General features: G+C 39.2%; 1 protein-coding gene across 1 annotated transcript; it reads left to right on the top strand.

Moving 5' to 3' along the window:
• The first annotated feature begins 9,494 nt into the window (after window positions 1-9,494).
• On the top strand, window positions 9,495-22,805 carry tpm2 (tropomyosin 2 (beta)). Its single transcript, XM_080018062.1, has 9 exons — window positions 9,495-9,785; window positions 12,553-12,678; window positions 13,429-13,562; window positions 13,859-13,976; window positions 15,280-15,350; window positions 17,194-17,269; window positions 18,329-18,391; window positions 19,556-19,625; window positions 21,854-22,805. Exons 1-9 carry the CDS (start codon window positions 9,672-9,674, stop codon window positions 21,934-21,936), a joined length of 855 nt encoding a protein of 284 aa, XP_079874188.1. The 5' UTR covers window positions 9,495-9,671; the 3' UTR covers window positions 21,937-22,805.
• Window positions 22,806-27,431: the final 4,626 nt, after the last annotated feature.

The following is a 27,431-nucleotide window of genomic DNA, read 5'->3' as shown; positions in this document are numbered from 1 at the left end:
GCGGAGCAAGTCCACATCCGGGCATTTGGACTGGACTGGACTTGGCTTGATGCGGACTTTGAATTGGAACAGTACTTGGGCTGCGACTGATGATGTTTCACAAGAAAACAAGTACAGACAAGAATGCAGATTGAGAAAGGGCCTTTAAGAGGAAAAGTCACTACTTGATGACATCATCTCTCTGCTGACAAATTTATGGAACAGAAGTTTATTTTCATTACATAAATATTGTATACCCAGCAACTAGTTATTTTTACCACAAAGAAAGCTTATTGTAAAATAAAAAAGGCACATTGAGGCAGCTGATGAACCACAAGTTGATCCAATGAAGAGACTGGAAGTATCCTTTTAAAATCATGTGGTAGACTGTAGTATCCAGTCTTTGGAGGACCGCTTTTAGTCTGTAGGAAGTTAGATAACTTTGGAGTGCTTCTCAATTTAATCCGGTTTGACGCACAGACACGGAGGGACCAGTATAAGCTTCTTGGAGACAAACTCACCAGTGGAGAAGAGGCTGATGTTGACCGGAGTGCACTGGCTACAGAGATGGAAAGCCTTCCAGAACCCCTCCCCCCCCAAGCAAAGATGACCACATTTGAGCTTCTCACTTAGCTCTCTAAAAAGGAGATCTGTGAGTTTACCTAAATCTTTGGGTAGCTCTCCTACAGAAAAGACAGGAAACACAGAATTTCAAAAATAATTATTCAGCTTCATATTTTATTCTTGAACTATTATTATTATCTTGTTACAGGTTCCTCTGTTCATTTTTTGTCATTATTTTATGGTGGGTGATTTGTACAAACAGAAAAGCACAGCCTCTAGCCTCTAGGTCTTAGAGTATCACAACCTCACCTTACCACTCTCACTGACTAGCAAATCGCAATGCACCTGCCTATGGCATAGGAGCAGTAATTAGGCACACTATTGCCGAGTGATGAGGAGCAACAAATTGCTTACTCTTCTTAAATTAATACAGGCCCATGGTCCTGACGTCTGCGGTCATGAAATCCTTCAAGAGACTGGTGTTGGCCCACCTGAAGGACATCACAGGCCCTCTGCTGGACCCCCTGCAGTTTGCCTTCAGGGCAAACAGGTCAGTGCAATGAAGTCAACATGGGACTGCACGATATCCTGTAACACCTCTCCAGGGTCATGAAAGGGTCATGTTTGTGGAATTCAGCTCAGCATTCAACATCATCGTCCCAGAAGTTCTCCACTCAAAACTCACCCAGCCCCCACCTGTTAGTGGATCACAAAATTCCTGCCAGACAGGAGGCAGCGGGTGAGGCTGGGGCAAATCATATCCAGCACCCGGAAAATCAGCCCTGGCATCCCCCAGGGATCTGTGCTCTCCCCTCTGCTTTTCTCCCTCTACACCAGCGATTCCCAACTAAATCATCAGCAAAACGCATAGATTTTATTGAAAAAAAAAACATATAAGATATTGTTTGATATATATATATATATATATATATATATATATATATATATATATATATATATATACACAGTATATATATATATATATATATATATATACATATATATATATATATACACAGTATATATACATATATAAACAAAAATGTTTTTAAATAATAATTGTATAGTAGATATTTTTTTTAAACCTTCAAAAATGCATAATCACTGATAGATAGGAACTTATGGTAGGGCCTACTATGTCCAAGCCTGATCACGATCGACTTGCACCTGTACATTTTTGAACTTGAGGTGATCAAAATGGATAGTTAGCTAGCATCAGGCACACTGAAAAGGAAAGAGGCCATTGGTACGTCATCCACAAGCGATGTTCCAACGGGACATCAAACAAAAAAGAAAGGTTCTGAGAAAGTATAGTGCTGAATATTTATCATTGGGACTTTTTTGGACAGGATCGGAAGACGAACCATTACCGCTGTGCGTGGTGTGTTCAGAGATTTTAGCAAACAAAGCTCACAAGCCATGTAAACTTCGCCGTCACCATGAGACAAAACACCAACAGGACATCCAAGCCGCTTGAATTTTTCGATAATAAACTCAAGAGTATCAGGGCAAGAAGAAAGTCATCGAAATGTCATATATGGGCACTGAGAACGCAATGGCAGTGGAAGCATCCTATTGGATGACCGAATCATAGCCAAGGTTGGTAGGCCGCATACAATCAGGGAGAATTTAATTCTTCCCGCCACAAAAGAGACAGTGGGGGGTGATGTTGGGAGAGAAGGCATGCAAGCCAATCCACCTCATCTCATTGACTAATAACTCAGTCAAATGCAGGATTGATGAGATGACAGAATGTGTCAGAACAGCTGATAACGAGCGTACGAGAGTCGTTTATATACCCTCCAATTGGATGAATCGACAGACATCACATTTCTATCAAAGCTGCTTGCCTATGGAGAGATAAAAGAAGAGTTCCTGTTTTGCAAATCTTTCTCGACGTGTTCAACTGCTGAGGCCATTTTTGACATTCTGAACGCATTCATAGTTTCAAACGGGATTGATTGGTCCAAATGTGTGGGAGCGTTACTAACATTACACAAAAGTTCCATAGATATAAGGTTATTTTGAACCCACCTTTTGTTTTAGCACTACTGCACTGTATGTATGAGAATGCCTATGATTGTTAAAATAAACGTCCTCTGAGAATGCACTGTTTGGCTCCCTTATTACATCTGGTTGGATGTGGGTCGCGAACACTTGAGATTTTCAAGTGGGCCTCGAGTCCAAAAATGTTGGGAAACACTGCCCTACACAAATGACTGCATCTCAGAAGACCCGTCTGTTAGATTCCTGAAGTTTACCAACGACACAAGGGTCATCGGCCTTATCCAGGACGCTATTACAGGCAGGAGGCTGCACAGCTGGCCCTCTGGTGCGGAATAGCCTGGGGCTGAACAATCTCAAAACTGGAGACGAGTAGACTTCAGGAGGAGACACCAAACACTGATGTCAGGAGCTGTTGATCAAGTTTTACTGTACTCTGCAATAATCCAGTCTGTTCTCTGCACATCCATCAGTCTGGTTTGGATCAGCCACCAAACAGGACAGGAACAGACTACAACGGACAGCCAAGCCTGTAGAAAAATTGGTGCTGACCTGCCCTCCATTCAGGACTTACATGTCCAGAGTCAGGAAACAGGCAGGAAACATAACTCCAGACCCATCACACCCTGGACACAACCTGTTCCAATGTCTCGTCTATGGTAGGCGCTGCAGAGCACTGTACACCAGAACAACCAGACACAAGACCAGTTTCTTTCCACAGGCCATCACTCTGATGCACGCTGTATATACTGTATATTGTGCACATACTATCATGTCCACCTACCTCATGTATATAAAGGGACCTGTTAATTATTCCATATTTATTCCAGCATCTTTGCATTCTACACCATTGCAATATTGTCATCCTGTCACAAATGTCATTGCTGTTTTTTTAGATATATACTTTTTAATATATGTTTATATACATTTTAGTATAAAATGAGTACTAGTTACGTCTATTTTCATAGTCAAATGTTCATGTTGACCTCTGTTCTCCTTTGTTGCCTTGTTTTAGCTGTATGTCTATACTGTGTAACTACTGAGAGCAAGGAAAGAAACTGGGCCAAATTCCTTGTATAATTTGTGGGAGAAAATCTTCAGCTGGGCCAGCTTTCTTCATATGTTTTCCACACACTTAACTACACATCTGTTGATGTTCAGTAATTACAGAAAGAAAATAGAGTTTGATATGATATAGACTTACTGAACCTTTTGATAGGTTACAATAAACCAGGCTGGTCCATGGAGCACACTAACTGTGAAAGTTCCAGAGCACCCCGTTTTATGTTTGATGTGAACTACTCCCTTGGTGGAGCCTAAATTCCTATCCCGCCTTCTGATTGAGCGGATCCCGCTTTACCCCTTTCCCACTGCATCAAAAACCTGGTAACACCGCTAACATCCAGCATTTATCACCAGTGGGAAAGGGGTCTCAGTTCCGGGTCAAATGACCCTGCAATAGACAGGTTTTGATCAGCTCCACCTCAAATCAGCTCTGAGGACACCCGGGTCAACCTGCTAGTTTTGGCCCCTTTAGCTGCGCGATGCAACGCTCCTTGAAATTCTGTACACTGACACATACATGAACATGAATATCTGTATCATTCCATCATTTCATATCCCATTTATGAATCCAAAATCAGAAGTTATTGACTTTTTTTCGGCATGGGCAATGGTGAAATATTTGTGGAGATCGCATCGTGGGGACCACAGCGGAGAACCCCCCCACCAGTTCACTTCAGTCCAGCATCGCCATAAGCCGCTCCCCGCCGCCAAAGGACCGGTGCAATGCGCACTGGCAGCATGGAGTATCTGTGCACGGGTGCCCATCAAAAGCTTGAGGGATGCACATCCATGCTACTTCTACTGTAGTGTTGGGTCCTTCAAGAATGATCCGATTGTTTTGAACGGCTCAAAATACTTATTTTTTCAAGTTCTACAGTTTTATGTCTTTGTTAATTTAAGTTGCTGTCTCCTCTACTGTTTAATTCCCAGTTGAACTGGAACCATGACATGGCCCTTTTTATGACATGTTTGTGACGTCGAACGTGATGCACCTGAAAGAAACAGCATTTCTCCTGGCAATGGGAAAGGTGTCAATCACCTATTTTCAGCGGGTTGCGCAGGGTTAAAAAAAAAACCTGGGTCAACCCACTAATTTTGGTGTGAAAGGGGTATAAGTTTGTTTACTAATCCTTACATTAGGAATTCCCATTTCACTGTTCCTTAGACACCAATATTTCCTACAACTCCAGCGGGTGTTTCCTGGGGACTTCTCCATGACAGCATTATCTCCTAGCTCATCCTGCCTGGAACAGAAATTATATGGTTACGTTCCTTTTAATGACACTGACTCAAGCCTAAGTGTCCTTGAATCATATTTTGAGCTTCTGCACTGCTGCGTTGCTCATTAATATTACCTTCCCACAGTGTACACATACTTGGCCAATAAAGCTGATTCTGATTAGGACTTTATCTCTTACGTGGAATCTGTAGTGTAGAGAGCTGATCGTCGCTTGCTGACATTGTTGGGTGAGCACGACTTGACTTACCTGTGGCCAAAGAGTACCTAGATGCAGACAAAATGGCGAACGTCTCAAGAGGCACCTCTGCAGGTTGACAGGAAATGATGTGACCTCAGCAGAGGAAGTTCTTGACAGGGAATCATATGACCTGAGCATCTTTTTTTCCCCCCAGTGAAATGGATTTGAAAAAAATTTAGTTATTAGAAATATATTTTGAAAGTAAATTGACTAAAGACTTTATACAATATTTTAAATTTAGTTAATTCATTTATTAATAATTATATATTATAATTAATTTAGTTAATTATAGTTAGGAAGTTAGTCTTCCTTGCACATTTATATGGAGAGAGGACTCTTACATGAGAATTGAGTGGTAGAGAAGTCTCTCTGGAAAGAGGATCTTAAAACCTTCTTTTATTTAGTGTGACAAACAAGGGCATGTGTAGGTGTTGCAAGATAACTTTTCTCATCAGCAAAAAATCTGTATTACAATGTCTCTTCTTTTGATGTTATGAGCTTCCGCTTTACATTTGGGTACGCACATTCTGTGATAAGCACTTGTTGCCCCCGTCCACGGAGGCGCCCGGAGGGGGTACAGAGGCCCTGTCCCCGGACGCATACGTAGCGGCGCGAGTCCCCAACCTCCCCGCCAGGCTCCAACAAACCTTTCCTTGGTTCCGTTGTTTCACAGCAGCAACAGCAGCATCCCTCTTTCTCTTCACCATGTTTGTTTATAAGATATTGTTTGATAGATAAATTTGATTTTAACATTACATAAAACATTTAAAATAATTGGCGACTTTTTAAAAACATTTTCATAAATGTACTGTACTAATTGCAAACTTCTCAATTTAAAAGATTGTATAATTTGGGCGACCGCATGGGCCCCCTGCCAGCTGGGTCTGGGTGCCTGCTGGTTGTGTAGGCCATTGGTGGACATGGGGCCCCAACCGGGTCGCCTGCAGGGCGGTTCTGGTGGGGTGTCAGTCTGTCAGCCCGGGACCTGGCTCCTGGCCTGTGTCTGTACCTGGCGTCCACGTTCTGCGCCTGCGGGTGCGTCTTATACCTGCACATGGGTGTGGGTTGTATGTGTGTGCTTCGGGGGTGCAGGTCTCCTCGTGCTCTCGCGGACTGGTTTATGCTTCTCAGGGCTGTGCGTGGGTGTTGCTCCGTGGGATCCCAGCCTCTCTGGGCTTCTCTGTTGTTTCTGTGTTTACGTTTTTCGATGTACCTGTTTGTCTCACCCATGGTGATTCCCCCCCTCTTGCAGCAGTAATGACGATTAGTTGTTTACAGACCAAAACATGGTTATATCGTTCTCCAAAGAGTGTGTGATCCCACAGGTTTGATTCTTGCCTGGGGCACTGTTGGCACCATGCGCCGGCGGGTTATGTCCCTAATAGGAGCCTTTCTGTGTGGAGTTTGCATGTTCTCCCTGGGCTCACATGGAGTTTACTCCACCTACCATCAGTAAGGACCCCCACAGAAAACATGGACACCTGGTAACAGGTCCCCAGCCATGTCGACAAATGCTGCCCACTGCTCCTGGCTGCCCCCCCAGAGTAAGGACAAGCCAGGATGGAAACAAATGCAGAGGCCACATTTCACTGGCCACCACCCAAAAAGCGTGTGTGTGTATATATATACATGTGTTGTAGTGTGGTGTTTCATGTGACAAATAAAGATTCTTAATTCTATTGCAAGCAGTTCTTGATGATTAAAGAATGAATAAAAAGTGGCATTTTAGGTTGAGAAGTTGAACTCCACTCTGTTGTTGTATGGCAAGCATTCTGATAGCAGAGGTAAAAAATCCCAACAAAAACGAACATTTTATAGAGCCTTCAAAGAGAATCAATTTAGTCAATTTACTTTTAAAATATATTTGTAATGAATAAACTTTCTATATATTTTTTTTAACCTGTGTGCTACTTCACAGAAGAAGACCAACTTCCGCTGCTGAGGTCACGTGATTTCCTGTCAACCTGCGGAGGTGCCTCTTGCGGAGGTCCACCATTTTGTCTGCGCCCAGGTCCTTCTCACTATGACTCCTGCCCGCAACCAGTGGCGGGCTATTATACTATCAGTCTATGATTGTCATGTTCCCTCCTGTAAATCAGCACTGACGGCTGATCGCCTACTACCTGAGACCAGTGAGTCAGGTCCAGCAGTAATGCTAATTAACATGCATACACTGCTTGTAGAATACTTGCCAGGAGTGCCACTTAATGCCACACAAGTTGCAAGAAGGACGAGAACAGATAGTGTGTTCAAAGGCTGTTATGACTTATGAAGGGTTGGCCTACACAGAAAGAGGAGAACCATGACCTGACCATCCTCAGAGCAAGGGCTTTAGCAGGGCACCACCTTGATTGTGCCAGTTAAAATGAGAAAAGCGTTGCAAAGAAAAATTTACCAAGGTTCATCAAGGAAGAGTGAGAATGAAAGCATGTGTTGAAAAGGTTTGTGACAACAAGAGCGAGCTGATGGAGCGTCGTTTGGCACATAAGATGGAATGCCTCCTGCATGCAAGAGTTAATTTGAGTTAACTATGTTTCTTCAGCTACTCTGACCTGGAACACAGTGTCATTCAGGAAGAGTGCAAGTCTTCAATTGTGGGTCCGGCAAGAAGGCATTCAGCTTTTTGGGAGGTGTCAAACTGTTCCTAACGCAACCTCGCGAAATGCTGTTTTACTGAGCGACTTGGCAAGCTCACATGATAGTCAGACAGTCTTTACATGATACATACAGAAACAAAATGGTTGCGAATGCATTTCATCACATTTTAATCGACTCTTGCACTTCCGCTAAATCTGTTTTTTAGCTACTTTTGGCTCCGTTATCTTAAGAGACAAGAAAGAGGAAATTGGGACTATACAGTATTGTGAGCTTCCCATTTAAAAAAGGTGTTTTTTTTTGGCATTTAAGCACAGTGAGCAGCTGTGCCAGAGTGGTACTCAGCAGTAAAGTGTTGAACAATTATAAATTATGGAAAGTAACATTATAATAAGGCCTGGGTTGGAAAAATGGTGAGCCTATCCTTTAATAAACACAATTAATGGCATGATATTTGTGTGCTGATGGGCTAAAACTTGATTTAACTTGATTTTTGAGGAAAAAAAACCTTTGCTGCTAGATTATATTGATTAATTGTGTCATTTCCTGTGGCAAAACGGCGCCTTTTTATTTCTTATTGTTTATTAGAGATTTGGGGATTATAAATATTGGGCATATTGAACTAAAGTTATTATTTTGCTCTTTTTTTCATTTTTTTTTTAGAACAAATTAACTTACAATAGGCGAAAGTGGTTAAACAAATACAATATCAAATATAGCTGCAGGCAGCAATACGCAGGGTCCCAGGTAGTCAGTGTTTCATTAAATTATGACTACAGAAGTTAATTAGTTCCGGCCTGGTGAGGTATGAGCCGCTGCGCACACAGTTGCCACCTTCAATGTGAAAAGGCACAAATCAAGTGGGGGTCTGAGGGTCCTTTATGTGGCAATTTGTGCTTTTTATCCATCAATTTCAAAGTCCTCTCTGCTGCTCTCAACATGAATGTAAAGGAACTATAGAGTCAGTAAGAGTAAAGTACAGTTGCATCAATTCTATTAAGGATTTAAACATCATATAATAGACATTGGCAAAAATGTTCTGATCAAACTCCATCCACAATACTGAATTGCCGATCTGGATGAAACTCGAATGACACCATTTAGGAACTGCCCAGAACACAAATCGTATTCAGATTGTCTGTGGGTTCATCGGATCCATGACATCCATAAAGTTCTGACTTAATCTACATCATGACACATTACATCTACACTGATGCACTGCAACGCACTGCTGTGCCTCCTGGTGAGGTCCCGATTGTTGACCAATCACTAGACTGCAATGCTATCATGTGACTTGTGGGCGCTGTCAATTTCGCATGCACGCACTTTGCGTCCATGATAAAAAAAAATATTTTTTACTAAATTATTCCACAATAATCGAGCGATCTGGATCAAAATTCGACGACGGCATGTCGGAACTGTCCCGGATTTACATTTTATTAATCTTGTCTGTGAGTATGGCGGATCCATGACCTCCACACACCACTGACGTCAGCTTTCATTAACACAAACAATAAGGCTCCTTCAGGACTGGACCTCGTATTATAACTTGTACTGCAACTTGTACACTACAATTATAAGAATACACAGTGGTACAGTGCAACAAACAGGGACGGCAGTAAACGAAACATGAAAAGAGTGAGAAAAAAAAAGTCGAATTAAATACATTTCTTCTTATATAATAATTAAGGAGAGAAGCCTACATTTGGCGAGGCGTAAGTGCAGCCAGACGTCACCGTGAGCCCCGAGTGACGCAATTTTCCAAAATAAATGTCTCGGGTTCCACATTAGAGATGACCCTCCTCAACCCTCCCTCTTACCCTCACAGAGAAGCTTTTAGTTACTTCCCATCACCCCGGCGGTCACTGTCATCCCTCTGCACTTCACCGTCCTTTTGATATTAAGAGTAGAATAACACTGTTTTCAACTTAAAGAGCCCCCAGCTGCAAAAACAAACAAACAAACAAACAAGAAACAAAGACAAAAATGGAGGCCATCAAGAAGAAAATGCAGATGTTGAAACTGGATAAGGAGAACGCAATCGACCGTGCAGAGCAGGCGGAGGGGGATAAAAAAGGGGCAGAGGATAAGTGCAAACAGGTAGGAAAAAAGATGGTAACGACAAGGAAATATTTGAAATCGTTCTTCCATGTTCCATGTGTCTCTCGTGAAACTTTCTTCTTTTTTTTTAGGAGACGTTGCATTTGTTTGACTTTGTTTCTTTTGTAGCATCATTTGAATGGCATCCTTCTGTTTACCCTGAAACTTTTAAAGTTTTCCCTTTAAGCTTTGAAGATGGTTGTTATAACCATCACATACAGTGGTCCAAAAGGTTGCCAAATAAAAATATTACTTCAATGTCGAATTATGAAATATGGAATTATTCAGTTTAAAGTCAGCCATTAATAATAAACACAAATTCAAGGTTGTGTTATATAAGTCAATCACTTCTTGTTTTTTCCCCCTTCAATTATTGCCATTGTAGTCATTGTCATTCATTTCTAATGAACCAAAAAAGCGAGGGGTATGATATATTGTTATATATTATGATATAATCATATATATATATTATCACTGTTCCCACTGCAGCCTATATATATATATATATATATATATATATATATATATATAGGCTGCAGTGGATGCTCTCTGCAGTGGATGCCGAGTGGGCAACAGTGATAATATATATATATGATATATATATATATATATAATTTTTTTTCACTTACTTGCTTTGCGGTGAAATTAGACTATTAATCTCTGTGATTTACCTCGATCATCATAGCAAGTACAGGCAAGAATAATACCTTGCTAATTGTGAGAATGCAACGTATGCTTAAGTCACTTTTCTTTGTCACTTTAATTTTATATATATATATAGCTATATCTATATTTTTTCCGATTCACAACGCATATCACAAGATGTCTGGCCTGTCTTCTTTCCGGATTTACACATCGATGCTCTCCGGAGGTCAATTTGTACCTTAAATGTGTACAAACTGTATTCAAACTTTTTACATCTTTGAAATTGCTTGGGCAACATAAATAGCTATAAATAAAACATTACCTGGTGTCCCCAGTGGTAGTCAGGGCTGTGTTCAGTTTAGCTTATTTAAAAAAAACAACATATGAGATAACTATAAATAGATTCCAGAATGTTGATCTATGCTGTCATTGAAGAGTCAGATGTGTTCCACGTGTCCATCCTCTTCTCATTTTGTCACCCATGCCTAACAAAAGTTATCAACGGTATGGAAATCTGAGACTGCCCCCTGAATAATTTGGTGATCTCTGGCATGCGTCCATCACATCATCGGGTAGTTTTTCTTATTCACCTGGAAAAAAAATCTCCTCTGAATCTCTGTCTTAATCTCTTGTGGCTGTAGGCCAGTGATTGATGTGGCGCCGTTCAATTGTCGGTCCTTCGAAGTACAAAGCGTGCCACAAATTGTTCTGACTATGAACAACGCACCTAACAACTTTTATGACCTCACCATGTTTGTTCGTCTACTATTGTTAGCCTCAAATAGGGATGTGTCTATTTTTGGCGTTCCATTGGAAACAACCACACCTCCCCCCCTGAATTGTTCTGCAGATAAAACAGGTTTAAGACTGGGGTTTATTGTTGCCACATGTAAGTACCATGGTGACAGTGAAGGGGATCTGTGCTTTGTGGGGCTATTTGCGACCCAGAAGATGCCATCCTTGAAATAGCTGGACACCCAGATGGATAGAGACGCTCATACATAAAGGGACAAATATTTGTCACATGTGCATTATGTCGGGTGAATAGTCCTGAAACAAATACAACTTTACCTGGGGGGGTTGGGAGTTGAAAATGTATTTTTTTATTATCGTTGTTTTTGGTGACTGGAATTGACAGATTCCTCAACTTGGGGTTGTAATGTTATTAAAATACAATTTAAAAAGGGCCTGGAATGTACTTCTTAACAAGGGGTCAAATTTAGACTAAATTTAGACAACAGGCTTCAGAGCGGCATTGTCTGCAGACAGCTATTCTGAGAGGCACGGCACTGAATAAACCAGATGCCTTTCAGAGCCTTCTAGAGTTATGGATTCACAACATTGTAGTCTTGTATTAATGTCACCTTAAAATATTGATGTCATTGGACCCTTTAAGCACATAAAGCCTGCTTAAAGGCTGGATTACGCTTCTCCATCTGCATGTAAGCGAAAGTGGACTTGTTGTTCGGAGACGTTCGCGTAAACCACAATGTAGAGAAAAAAGGAGAAATGTGTACTTTTCCCCCAAACTTAATTTGAAAACTTCACAACCCAGAAATATGGATATGCAAATAGAAATCGGCGTTCAAACCTCATCCGCAAGTCGCCCTTCTATCTGCTAAATAAAATTTTCCGTTTCGAACCCGCTTCCTGACAGAAGCTGGACAATTCAACCGATCAGCCCCTTTGACGCACATGGCCACGCAACGTGTTGTTGACATTTGGGAGGTGTGAGCGACGTCTCTCCTCTGCAAGCGAGGTAGATGTTCACGTATACCTATGGAGAAGCATAATTCAGGCTTCAAGATTCAAGATTCAAGATTTTTATTTGTCACATACATATACATACTTCCATACATATATGCAGTGAAATGTAATGTTCACACCTTGTCTGTAATTGTTCGGACAGTTGGATCCCTCCCATCATCTTCAGTTTTCTTTTTGCCATCATAGTTTTGTACACATTACCTCATAATTTCAGATCACAAATTATTCTTCGTACAGGTACCTCGCCAAATTAAAAACAAAGTACATCTCCCCATTTCTTAATTTGTACTGAATTATTGCTGTACAAACTTATCGTTCACCTTCGGCATTTGTACCTTACGTTTATGCATCCTAGCTAGAAGAGGAGCTCCTGGGCCTCCAGAAAAAGCTCAAGGGAGTGGAGGACGAATTGGACAAATACTCAGAGTCCCTTAAAGATGCCCAGGAGAAGCTAGAGCAAGCGGAGAAGAAGGCAGCGGATGTAAGTAATCAAATGCAGGTTAAGCAGGTTAATGTGGTGTTCACGGTATAATACTGCAAACATTTAAGCCTTTAAGAAATACAGTAAATCTTCATCACACATCTCAATTTAATTTTCTTAACATGTTTTGAATAACACATAATGTCACATTTTAATTAATCTATTACAGTAGGTTGCTGTCACTCTTGAGGGCGCTCCTCAGCTAGAGCTGAATCTGCCATGGTGTCCTTGCCATAAAACAGCTAAATAAATCAGTTTGGGAACCCCTGATCTAGGAACCACCAAAGCCAACTCACCATCTATAGGGCTTTAAATAATCAGCACCTGTCAAAGGGATAATACATAAGCACCTTCATTCAGTTACATTGTAATTTGTACAGACCTCGGGATTGGATGAATGACATATATGAATCATACTATCATAATATAAATCATATCAATCACAATCGACAGAATCAAGGGTAAGTACAAAACAAGGATAAACTGGTCAAACTGTGAAGTTAACTTATAATATTTGATATAATATATGATATATATATATATATATATATATATATCTCATATAGAGTATATCATATATTATATAATGATTATATCTATAATATATTATAACACACTTTTAAGAACAAATAATGTTCCACAACTTTAATAAGTACGATGTTATATACTGTTATTTGGTGCTGCTACAGTGTAAAGTTTCCCTTCAGACCAATTAATATTGTCTTTCGCACTCTTCCTATTATCTTCCAGGCCGAGGCCGAGGTAGCTTCTCTAAACAGACGTATCCAGCTTGTGGAGGAAGAGTTGGACAGGGCCCAAGAGAGGCTGGCCACCGCTTTGCAAAAGCTGGAAGAGGCAGAGAAGGCAGCAGATGAGAGTGAAAGGTAAGTGCAGTCTTGCATAATAATTTTCTTTATGTATTTTTTATGTTGTTAATACAGTGTATTGCAGTTCCTTTATGTCTAGCTTAAAATGTATTAGAATCTATAAATATTAAAGGCATTTGGAGAGCTCTTATAATAATAATAATAATAATAATAATAATAATAATAATTATAATAATAATAATAATTATTATTATTATTATTATTATTATTATTATATATTTTATTATTTGTTTAGCCTAATTTTGCACCCCACTTACAAACTCTGTTTTCACGCTGTGATTACCACAATTCAGAGGGATGAAAGTTATAGAAAACAGGGCAACAAAGGATGAGGAGAAGATGGAGATCCAGGAGATGCAGCTGAAGGAGGCCAAACACATCGCAGAGGAGGCGGACCGGAAATATGAAGAGGTGGGCTTCCTACAATCTACAATTCTGTAATTGGGGGTCCTTTAGGATCCTTTAACAAAGTGGTACTTAAGTCACTGGTAGTTCTTAATGGAACGAACTTTTAAAGAACCAATATTTTTCTATTTGTCCGACATGTTTGCAGTTAGATGTTCAGAACTTCTAATAATATTCCATATGGGTTTCTTAATGTTTCAAACATATCCAACTTTTTTCTTTTTTTGCTTTTATGCCAAAATGTGTATCTATGGTAACAACAATTCGGGGGATTTAAAATTATCTTTAATAATAGTAATTATGGTAAATAATGCAAAAACAGTAAATAGAAGAAATTAACAGTCCAATGAAAAGATATTAACTTCATATTGAAATACTGAATCAACTAGTCAAAATGAATCAATGATAAACAAATGATAAGTCCTAAAATGATATGCAATGATTATTTATGATGTTCATCATAAATTAATAACCGAATAATGTAAAGACATAAAAAAATCAACATGAGTCCACATTCTAAACAAATGTTACTTAGGGACTACCAACTCATCCAAAGCTGAGAAAACAAAGAAGGAAAAAGGAAAGAGGGAAAAGCTCAAGATAAGCAGCGTGAAATGGTAAAATGATGAAGAGCCCTGTACACCTTCCTTCAGAATGACCATAATGTCCATGAAACCCCTATTCCATTTTTTTAACAATTGACTCAATGGTAAAGGCAAGACACACATTTTCCATTAACAGGTATTACGGGCCCAGTCAACAAGTTGGCTTGAGTAACGAGACGCCATGAGGAACCAAAGGAGGCCATCACAAGTTTACAAAAAAAACAAAAAAAAAAACCCTGATAAATTAAATCCAAACAAATAAACCAGTATTGGAGGTCCCACTTAAAATAAACAAAAGGCAGGGATTTTTCCAAAACATTATTAAAATAAACTGACTTGAAATAAAACCTGAAAACTGGACTACCAGTAATCTTCAAAGTAAAATAACTTAAATAAAAATAATTATGGCAAGATATGAATGGCATCATAATGATGACAACTCAAGGTGGTGTAGGGAACTGTCTGTATTAGATCTCTGAGTATCAGAACTGTAAGACATGTAGTTCCGTTTGGAAAAATGATGCACCAATGTGATCCTGTGGTCTTATCCAATTTTAATGTTCCAGATACTCCTTGGGAGGTTTCTTATAACAACACCCACAACATTTGCACAATTATTGTTTTGTCTTTTTTGCATCTAGCATTAAATGTCGGAGTGAAACTTTTTGTTGCAAGTGAAACTATGTGAGTTTTGTGAAATTCAGGTGGCCCGTAAGCTGGTGATCCTCGAGGGTGATCTGGAACGTTCTGAGGAGCGAGCTGAAGTTGCTGAGGCGTAAGTTACCCCCTGAAAAAGTCTATTTTGCAGTGACAAGAAAAGCTGTTAATGAGGTGTAGCTTGCGGAGCAAGTTCTATCAGACAACTTAACGGCACCACACGCTTCCACGCCCTGATGGGCAAAAGCAGCCAATCCCTCCTGCCCTACCTGCTTTGGTTCTTTTTTTTCTGCCTGCTTGCTTGCTGCGATGCTGGGCTCTCTCATCCTCCCCTGCATCCACCTGTTGACTCTACTCTTATATCCTATTATATTCAAGCTCATCACTCTGATATTTCTAGCTCATTAAGTATGCCAAATTCGAGGGAAAACGATGCTAAATAAATAAATATACTTTTACATTAAATCTAGGAATTGTCTTTTAGAAATCCAATAAAACAGTTTTTACATTGAATCTAACATTGTTGCCATGAATTGCAGTGTGGATTTTAGACAAAAAAGTCAATTCTACCTCATAGAGGACTATAAAAGATATAATTGCTGTCAGATATTAACCTAAAATGCAATTTTGCACTTGTGATGTCTGAAGCACCTCTGAAGAAATCTGATAGCATTATAACTATGGCACATATATTCCTAACAGCAGTTAAGCAATACTATTAACCCAAAATACAGGTTGAGTTTTGACTTAAAAAATATGTTGAAGTTATCAATTGGCCTGGGTTGAAAAATAGCCAAGTTATCCTTTAATAAGCCAAGTAAGTAGGGGCGTTGGTGCAATATACTTTTAGTGAAAAGTGCACTCCAAATGATCAACACAATTCCTCTTCAAATGTATTTAAGATAAGTATCTAATTGCTTGTATTATTATATATGATTTATTGCACTTAAGTGACTGAGTGACTTTTCCTCTTCAGAGGAAGTCAGATGTAGTTCCTCTGCTTGTTCACACTCATAAAAGGATAGGTTTGGCATTTTTCTACATAGCCATTTTTTAAATGTTGAGAAACTTACCACTCTGCTCCACTGTGCTTAAATTCTATCCAATGGGGACACATGTTTAAGCCATAAAAACATGTTAATTCTCCCTCTGGAAAACTGAAAATTCACATTATAGTGATTCAAGATTCAAGATTCAAGATTTTTATTTGTCACATACATATACATACTTCCATACATATATGCAGTGAAATGTAATGCAACGCACCCGGTGATAGCACACAATAAGTCCTAGGAAAAAGTACAAAAATAAAATAAAATAAAAAGTGTGTGCATTTGAATTTTATCCTTTTTTCTTCAGTGTTTTATCGACTCTTTTGCACCGCAAATCAGATCTTTTGAATACATCCGCACAACGTAAGAGACTAGACCAGGGGTCTCAAACTCAACTTACCTGGGGGCCGCTGGAGGTAGAGTCTGGGTGAGGCTGGGCCGCATCAAGTATTCCACAAAAAAAGGGTTTCAAGTATTCCAAAATTAAGTGCAACTTCTTTTCCCTTTCCTATTGCAACACTCTGCTGTCTTTATTAGGTCACTGATTAATCAGAATCAGAAATACTTTAATAATCCCAGGGGGAAATTACTTTAAATTAACTGGCCCGCGAGCCGCGAGTTTGAGACCCCTGGAATAGACTGTATAAAAATAAGTACCTTGCTTGGGACACATGGGACTATGATGTAAGTTCCCGATTTTTCAAAAGGATATATAACATGTTTTTTAAGGCTCAAACATTTTCCCGATTGGACTGTATTTGAGCATGGTGAGAATCTGCAGCAGAGTGGTAAGTTTCTCAATAGTAAAGTGTTAAGTGAGGTTATACGATAAACAATTGTAATATAAATGATGGGAATAACCCAACATATCCTTTGACTTACCTCCTTTGTTATTTTCACATTTCTCAGTAAATCAGGTGACCTTGAAGAAGAGTTGAAAAATGTCACCAACAACTTAAAGTCTCTGGAGGCCCAAGCTGAGAAGGTATAGTTATTCAAAAAAGACTACATTGTGCAATGTATCAATTTTCAATGAATCGTTTTGTTTTTTTACTTGCTTCAACACTGAAGTAGCTTCTTGCTAACTGGTGGGATCTGACATGCATCAGACACAAATCCAGAGTAGTTTACAGCCTCCTCTCATTTAAGGCCATAAACATTGCTTCTTCACACTTTCACCAACAACACAAACCATCTTACAGTAGTACATTTGTCAGTCATTGTCCCAACTATAAAGTGGTAGTAGTGATATGTAAGTATTGCAGGAACCTCCCTCCCTCAATATGTAAGTCCATATACTGCCACTTTGGTCTCGGCAATATGGCAATATTACACATCCTCATATTCTTTGAATATTATCACACATTCTCATATCGATCGATATCGACATTTAATGCACGTCATTTGATAATGCTGCCTTAGTGTGTAAGATTATCCTGATAATGACTGAAGCTGAACACTGAACAAGATTAGTGTGCATGGGATAGCAAGAAGGTAGCCAAAAGAATATCGCTGCTTGTCTAAAGATTACTAAATACCACTTGGATGGTGTTCTGTGGACAGATGAGTCAAAATGATAACTTATTGGCTAGAATGAGAAATGTTTTGGTTCGCATAAAACAAACATCACTGAGTAAAAACAATTCTGTATGGTGGAATGTGCCAATTTTACTCCAAGGTGATGCGAAATGTTTTGCTGATGTTATTGGGTCACACCAGTTACTGAAAGCAAAGTTTCACATGCTTTTTCCAGACAAAGACATCTTTGCTCAATAAATAAATGAAAAAGAAAAATGTTTTCTTCATAATTGTTGTTAACTGGATTCTCTTTATCTATTTTTTAGGGCTTGGAGATCTGATCATATTTTAGGTCACATTTTTGCAGAAACTGAGGAAATTCTAAAGGGTTCCCAAACTTTCTAGCACCACTGTATTTCCATACGCCAATATCTATATTCATACTACATACATACTCGAATGCTTGTCAAAGCCAAGTATCCATCATCCCGATCCTAATTTTGTTACCTCCTTATTTTGCTGACAGTACTCGCAAAAGGAGGACAAATATGAAGAAGAAATCAAACTGCTGACTGACAAGCTGAAAGAGGTGATCCATACATACATACATACATACATACATACATACATACATACATACATACATACATACATACATACATACATACATACATACATACATACATACATACATACATACATACATACATACATACATACATACATACATACATACATACATACATACATACGTACTTTTGAATAAATTGTTTTCTCTGTATAAAAACCCCTCTTGTGGTATTATAATGGATACAATTATTATTATTATTATTATTATTATTATTATTATTATATTATATTATATATATATATTATACATTGTACACCGAACACCCACAACATTAAAACCACCACTAATAACCACAAATATTGTGCAGCTCTGACCTGTCAAAGCATGGACTCAGAATACATCTGAAGGTGTCCTGTGGTATCTGGCACCAGAGGATAGCAGAAGATCCTCTAAGTCTTGTAAGTTGCAAGGTGGGGCCCCTTTTTGAAACCTTTTTATCATAACCAGAATTAACTTTTTCAACAATTTGTGCTACAGCTCTTCTGTGGGATTAGACCGGACGGGCTAGATTTCGCTCCCCACTCGCATCCATGAGCCTTGGGCGCTCATGACCCTGTCGTCCGTTCACTGGTTGTCCTTCCTTGGACCAATTTTGGTACGTGCTAACCACTGTATACTGGGAACACCCCACAAAAACTGCCGTTTTGGAGATGCTTTGACCCAGTCGTCTAGCCATCACAATTTGGCCCTTGTCAAAGTTGCTCACATCCTTACACTTGCCTATTTTTCCTGCTTCCAACACATCAACGTCAAGAACTGACTGTTCACTTGCTGCTTATATGCCAGCCCTTGACAGGTGCCATTGGAACGAGATGGGCAATGATATTAATTTAACCTGTTAGTAGTTTTAATGTTGTGGGTGATCGGTGTACTTATACATACTTATACAAACACACTTATTTCTCAAAAAAATATTTAGATATTTCAATATTTCACAACTCAAGATTTTCTTTTTTGCTTTGTGTGATTATGACTTTTTATAGTCTAATTGCGGCATGACCAAACTTAAAGCTAGACAAGAATGCCGTGTTTTAAATGGTATGATCCCTTTATAAACATCTTTTCATCTTTTCATGAAACCCAGTAGCTAGATAACCATACATGGTGCTTTGACCTTCCCAGGCTGAAACCCGTGCTGAATTTGCTGAAAGGTCCGTGGCCAAACTTGAGAAGACTATTGATGATTTGGAAGGTATGGTCCTAAAAATTGTATCTTTTTGAAATGATTCAGGTCTCTTTTTTAATTAATTCATAATATTGAGCTTATGGAGGAGATATTTTGAATAAAAGAGAACTAGAGGCATCAAGGGCAAAAATACAAGAAAAATGTATGTGTTTTCTCACTGACTGCCACAGCACAGAAGCAGTCAGTCAGCACGTCTGTCAATTTCACAGCTATTTAGGATGGTGTGCAGAAACTCTAGCTTTAACAATGTAAAATAAAAACTAAATAACACAGCTGAGGCCATGGGCTGGCAGTGGCTGCACAAGCACCTGAGAAGCAGAGTGGAGAGGCAGGTATCGATAGCTCTGCAGAGTGACAAGTCCCTGTTACGGAAGTGCAGGATTTTTATTTAGAAGCAAAGAGTATTCAAAAATCCAGTTTTTACAAAATAAAGTCCCATACCAATGGAAGCCGTGGTAAACTTAAAGAGAACAATGGAGAGATGTGCGTGACACAGCACAGAGTGTTCAGGTTTTGTTTCGTTTCGTTTAAGTACAAAATGAAGGAAGGAAAACAAATAAATCAAAATTTAAGATTATAACATACCCTGTCTTTTAAAGGACAGCTTCTCACGCAGCGGGACCGCTCCCAGTGGGACGGAGCGGAACCGTCTCTTAATTATGTTTACGTGTTTGTGTCATACAAGTAGGAAACTAATGGAATTAAATCGAAATCTAAAATAAAAACATAACCGCTCTGTCTCATCTCTTTTTCTTCTACTTGCTATTCACTGTTGTAGCACTGTTCTGTCTCGTTCTGTCATGTTCAAGTTTGCAGGCAATTTCACATTTTTAGGTGGGCATGGCTAATTGCATCACAAAAATAGTCCAGCTGTAATTCAAGGTAAAAAAATAAAATAAAATCATTTTGAAATAGAGTTACTACATTATTTCCCCACAGATTTATTTATTGGGTATGCCACCTGAAATTTTCTCCTGAATGCCGAGGATACAGTATGAACACAACTCTCACTCTGGTCATATAAGGAAGTGGAGCAGAAGCATTTCCTAAATCCAACTTAACATATGTAGACTGCTCTGGTAAATTCTCATGACCGCCTCAAGTATCTGTGAGAGTTTAAGGAGTTGGTTCGTCGTTGCACTGCCAGTACAGAATCCTAATTCTTACTCCTCCTGAGGTTCCCTGAGTTGAAATACACTCTCCGGTCCCCGTTTTTTAAAATGGGGGCCACCACTCCTGCCTACCTCCTGGTACGGTTTCTGATATCCACACAACATTGAAGAGTTGTGTCAGCCATGACAGCACCACCACATTCATGACCTTCAGCATTTCTGGGAGAATTTTCCACTTGAGAATATTCCACTTGGGCCCACAAGGCAGCAGTCGCATATCAATTCTGGTGACTGGGTTCGGTGCCTCATCCGGGTCAGAAGATGCTTGTCTGTGAGCTCCCCTCAAGTCCCCCCGAGTAGGCCTTGCGTCCACTTGTCCGGCCAAGGTTTTCCCAGCCAGAGTCTTGTGAATCACTCTTTGTCTGGCCCCTCCCCTGGTAAATCTGCCATGAGTGGCCATACCAGGCGCCAGACAACATAGCCCCCATTGTTGCAGTGCACAAAACCCTCCATCACACTGAGGTTACAATTCCAGGAAGGGCCATGAACTATCAAAAGCAAAATAACTACCAAACAGCAAGTTGGTAAAAATTCTCACTCTATTAAAATAACTTAACTATAGTATGTTTTTTCAACAACACAATAAAAGAGATGCTGCACTTTTGTAGGAATTTATTGTCTAATTTACCAGAAGACAAGAAGGTCAAACAATATCAACCCTGCATTTAATCCCATTAATTAAGGCTGTCCACTAGCCTAGCTCTTGTGAAATGAGGGGAATACATTTTCCACCCTCAAAAGCTGTTATTTCAATGATACTTCTTGCATCTTTGTGACAGATAAAAATAAAAACAAAAACCAGATCATAGTAATTTTAATCTGGTGCAAGGAATTGCAGATTGTATTTGCCAACACAAGCAGCCCTTTTATGAATAGAGTAGCTTAACTTTTGCCTTTAGAAGTTATTATTGGAACTAGTGTTGCCTTTATCTTGCTGTATATTCAACTTGCCTCTCTAACTTTCTACTTTCATAATACTTTTTGTTTCCATCATTTTCTTTTCACCATTTCTAATGCATCTTTCCTTCCTCTCCCCATTCACTCTTTCCGCATCTCTTGCAGATGAAGTTTATGCTCAGAAGCTTAAGGGCAAGGCCCTCAGTGAGGAACTTGACCTGGCCCTCAATGATATGACCACATTGTAGATGCACCCAAATACCTTTCTTCCTGCGCTTCCTCTGCACCTGCAAGACTTCTTCAATTATTTTACTTTTCTTCACTTGTCCTTTCCCCTATTATTGTCTGAGCTCCACTACTTGCATTGTGTTTTGTCACCACCAAGATTCAAGATCAAGAGGTTTACCAACAACATAATCTAAACAGTCATGTGTTCAGAAGCAAAATTTCCAGCTACATTTGTTTGCACTCTTGCAGATAACTCTCTACAAATCTAAAGCACAAACTTTTAGTCAGATTAAAGACAGCAACATAATCACGGCAAAAATGTACCTTTCAAGGAAAAATAGAAGAACTGAGAAGACATTTCACTGCATATATGTATGAAAGTATGTATATGTATGTGATGAATAAACCTCTTGAATCTTGAAGAACAAATGGCGGCCATAAAGTTAGAGCTTCTCAAACAACTTCTCAAAAAAGATGGAACAAAAGAAGCAAACAAGTGTTTTGAGTTTGTACAAGTTCACTAATTCACAAAACAGTTCGCAGAGAACATTTTACATAAGATTTTTTTTAAACAAGAATTACAATTCCTCCAATTCTTCATGCAAACACATGTACGAGTTTTATGAGCTTGGACGCAGAGCAACACAAATGCAACGTGGGGTGAGGATCCTTTCCTGCTTTTCAATAACAATGCTTACCAAAAGCTGAACTACAACAAGGCCATTCTTTTATTTAACAAAGTAACAATAAAACAGAACACCTTTCTATCTTCTTGTATAGATCAGTGTTCCTCCTCATCTGACATCTTGGTAGCATCTGTTGACCTTCTCTGTAGTTACCTGTATGATCTTTACCCTCTTCAATAAACTTTAGAAATCCTTCTATTCTATTTGGTTACCTTTCCATTGCTTCTTACTTGTTCAGGCATTTTTCAACCCAGGCCTCAAACTGGTGATTAACTCTTTATAGCATAAAATTGCTGATTTTTTTATTATTAAGAAACTTGCCTCTACTTCAGATTCTGTCCAATGTGTTTAATTCTTAAAGAAATTATGAAATCTTCATTTTTGTAAAGGGGAAGCTCACAATACAGTCTTCATATGTTTTTATACTTGAAAAAAGGTCAGTTTTATACAGTAAATGATGGGAACCAACAGTTGGCTGAAGCTTGGGTTGAAGGATAAATTATTTATCCTTTAAGTAGACATCCATGTTCCCGGCAAGGAAATTGGTGCCAAACTAAGCTATGCATTTGGTCATCCATTTGTAATTCAATATCCATGCCAACAGCAGCAGAAGACCACACCGGTATCCACTCCTCTCGGATAAGAACAGGGAAATGAAAAATCTTGATTTATGCTGTGACAGGCAGATGGTCATAATTTGGCATAAACCACATTATCCAAAGAGCCATCTTGCGGTCAGGCTGGTGGTGGTGGTGATATAGTGTCCCAGATTACTGGGGCCTGGTGTGAGAATGCTCTTGAACCTGTGGACATCTTTTTAATTATTGGAGCTTCTGAAAAGGCCAGCATGTTGTGAACCTCAGGCTCAAGATGGTACATAAATGTCCACTATGTCACTGGGATAGGAATGTGCAATGCCACGTAGTATTGACAGGTAAGCAGCAGAAAGTGACACATGAAGTGAACTGGGAGCCAGTGCAGAATGGCCGGTATAGGTGTGATATGGGCAAATGTTTTTGTCTTTCTAGATGTACCTTATATGGTGATTAATAGCAAAGCATATTTCGTATGATGGGATTGTTCCCGGCGCAGCTGTTCTCACTCGGCCAATCAGCCCGCTGCTGCTGATTGGTCGGAGTCGGCTGGGAGAGTTTTCTTCAAGATTCAAGAGGTTTATTCATCACATACATATACATACTTTCATACATATATGCAATGAAATGTCATTTCTTATGTGTTGTTTGTCTTGTAGTGACAACGCGTGGTGCAGGAGACGCCACGGACAAGATCTCGACCCAAAAAGGACTCTGCTCAATTATTTACTACTTTATTTTCACGTTTTGGCCAGCGAGACTTTTGGTTTGAGTGTTTTACAATAAAACAACACAAGACAAACAACACATAAGAAAACTCTCCCAGCAGACTCTGACCAATCAGCGGCAGCGGGCTGATCGGCCGAGTCAAAACAGCTGTGCCGGTGCGGGACGACGCCCGCGCTGTAGCCCACAGACCCCGGCTTAACCATGCCGCCTCATCGGCCACAATATCGCTTATCAATTTTAGTTAAAACTAAAGTTTTAGTATGTATAAGTTTGTGTGAACATAGTTTGTCTTGCCAATTTGAGTTGAGTCATCCCTGCTTTAAACCAGCTTTAGACTGAATCCGAAAATGAGTGTGAATAATGTGCTCTGATTGTCTGGGTGAATACTATTCATATAGTAATAATAGTATAGATTTATTATCATATTCTTCTTCTTTTTCTTTCGGCTGCTTCCGTTAGGGGTCGCCACAGCAGCGGACGATCTGCCTCCAATAGCTTCTGTCCTGCGCATCTTCCTCCCTTACACCAACCGCTTGCATGTCCTCCCTCACCACGTCCATTAACCTTCTCTTTGGCCTTCCTCTTTTCCTCTTGCCTGGCAGCTCCATCCTCAGCTTCCTTCTCCAAATGTAACTCTCATCTCTCCTACACACGTGTCCAAACCATCTCAATCTCGCCTGTCTCGCTTTTCACCTTACATTTATTATCTTATTAATATAATAATAATACATTTATTTACAATATAAGTCCTTATTAAAAAGAAAAGCTAAAGTAACAGGACTGTGTTAGAGGGGAAAAAACAGCTTGCAAACAAATGCTCATTGTGCAAAAACTATACATGCTAACTGAAATTTTTTCGTTATATTTTTTGTGAAATTCTTTGTGAGTGCGTCAACAAAAATCCAAGTTTTGATTTAGAATTGATGTATGTACGTGCAAAATCTTGGGCGCTGTGGCGGGATAGAAATGTGGGGATTTTTTGGTAACCAGTCCCTCTCTCACTTTCGATTCCCATCCGCTAAGCATTGGCCAAAAAAATAAAAATAATTGCTAATAAATTGATCATTAAAAATCTGAATAAAAGCACCCTATTCCTGAATATGCGAACATTTTAAAGTTTGAACGGTGTTGATAACTTAAACAGTGTTGAAGTAGTTTCAAATCAAACAATATTGCGGAAAAAGAATAATAAAAATTGCAACGTGTAGCATTTTCTGAAGAAAATAAGTGTGAGAGCTGGAAGCTGTTGGCTGCTGCTGCTCCCAGCTGTGGCTGCTCCCAACTCCAATCATCCGCCACAACAGAAATGTTTCAATCATTTTGTGCCACCTAGAGGTGAACAAATGCTACAGACTCGTTCAGTATCAACATCTGTACAACCTTTCTGAATTTGGTCATCATGGAATGAAATATTTTGCATTAAAAGACGCGGCAGTGGAGTATGGTGTAGTTTTACTAATGGCCACAATGTGGAGCTATTGGTGCCACACTGAAATGTGTATAACTAACTGCATTACGTTTAAGGAATTTTAGGAAGTTAGTTCAGTTAGTTTAGTTATGCAGTAATTCGGTTAGCTATTGTGTTCAGTTTAGTACTTGTTGTGCATAATCTCGGTGTGTGTTGCAATCACCTTTCACTGCATATATGAACGTATGTATACGCATGTGATAAATAAACGTCTTGAATATGTCATGCAAATGCTCATGGAGAACTTGCGTACCAAGTTTCATCATATCAAACACAACAGAAATGTAGAAATATCATGTTTTATTGTTCTGTAGCCACATGTGGGTATCATTTTATGAAATGTAACACTTGTACAATGTCCCTGTATGTATAACATTCTCACAGTTGGTTACAATCCAATTCAGCATTGAAGAGTCAGGCCTCAGGTCACACCTTCAAAAATTTGGTAACCAATTACAGACAAACGGTAAGTGAACTCATGAGTCTTGTTTGGGGTCATCTAAATAGGGTGTGTACCGAATTTGGTGAAGATTTGATGAAATCTGTGCCAAAAGGGGCAAACATTGGTACCATGTTATCTGTATAAAGCATTTCCGCATGGGACAGCTGTCCATGAAGTATACATACTTTAGTACTTGTAGTTTTTGAGATATCAACTTTCAAACATTCCTCCATTAGATGACCATTATACATTAAAAAAAATGTAATCACTGGAATATTCTGGAAAGAAGACAAGTAAAAGCACACATCTCCTGAAGAAGATGCACGCTTTGACGTTCAAACAAAGGTACGAAGTAGATTACCGTAGCGCCCCCTGTCGGTAGAATTGTATGAAATATTACACACTTGAACAATGTGGCTGTATGTACAACATTGCCAAATTTGGTTGCAATCCAATCGACCATTGAAGAGTTATGGCAGGAGCGAGCTCTCACACTAAAAATAAATAATAATAAAGAAATAAATAATTGTATAGTAGTGTGACTTGCTGAAGCAAACACACCTATGACTCACTTCTATCAGGGCAGCAAAGCTGAAAGGCTTGTTTTAGGACATGTTTTCTGAAACAGACAGCTCACAAAACACTGACTGATTTGTCATTTTTCAGTGTGTGTTTTAGTAGGCCCATCAGAGACCCAAATATATGTGCACAAGCACTGAAAAAGTGAGTTTTGCATAGTAGGTCCCCTTTAAGTACAGATACTTGAAAAATATACTATAATACTGTCCACCAATGCCAATGCCACTCGTGGTGAAAAGAATCCAAGTGATCTATTGATCACTTGGATTCTTTTAACAATTACAAAACAAAACATTAACAATAGGCGTGAATGTAGGTGTTAGAATTGCGAACACATGCGATAAGATGAAACTTTATTAATCCCCCTGGGGAAATTCAGGTAAAAAAAAAGAAAAGAATGAAACAAATGTATTTGCTGTACTGTTCTTGCGCCACATATCACAGGAGTTTGTAAAGTTGTTTGGATATCATGAACCTGAACGCATTTCATTCACTATTGCAATCAGCCTCATATGTTCCTAATCCACTTTACTTTTTTTGTCACAATGATCAATAAAGGTGCAATTTTTTTTACTGGCTTTACAGATGAGCCCTTGCGATAAATAGTTAATAAATCACTTGCCATTGTCAGAGTGGCACAAAATTAAAGGCACAATGCCTCATTTTCACACTTTTGGTGAGTCTTGATAGCAATTATACATTCACAACCAGATATGCCGGGGCCACAAAATAAACTATAAAGCTGGATTGAGCTGTGAGCCGCTTGTTGAGCAATTGTAACTTGCAATATGTAGAGCTGGACGAAAACACTCTGTAAAGCTGAATCCAGAAAATTAGGGAATAAAAGTTTGAAAGTCTCTGGAAAGTGATTTAAAAAAATTTTGTTCTTTGATAGAGATTGAACTGGACTTGAGTGGAGATACTTTTTATTACTATATATTGATGTCATTAATATAAGAAAACGTGATCAGTTTTTGAATAACTTTAATGGATACTCCACAGGTAAATGTACACAATA

The sequence above is a fragment of the Zeus faber genome (genome assembly GCF_960531495.2).
Source record: "Zeus faber genome assembly, chromosome: 17".
Classification (NCBI taxonomy): domain Eukaryota; kingdom Metazoa; phylum Chordata; class Actinopteri; order Zeiformes; family Zeidae; genus Zeus; species Zeus faber.
This window is presented reverse-complemented; position numbering and strand designations above follow the sequence as displayed.

Excerpts from the sequence above, each read along its gene's own strand:
- tpm2 (XM_080018062.1), top strand. The coding sequence starts at position 9,672 with ATGGAGGCCATCAAGAAGAAAATGCAGATGTTGAAACTGGATAAGGAG. Across the intron at positions 13,977-15,279 it reads CGGACCGGAAATATGAAGAG|GTGGCCCGTAAGCTGGTGAT; the intron begins GTGGGCTTCCTA and ends TGTGAAATTCAG. Across the intron at positions 18,392-19,555 it reads TGACTGACAAGCTGAAAGAG|GCTGAAACCCGTGCTGAATT; the intron begins GTGATCCATACA and ends TGACCTTCCCAG.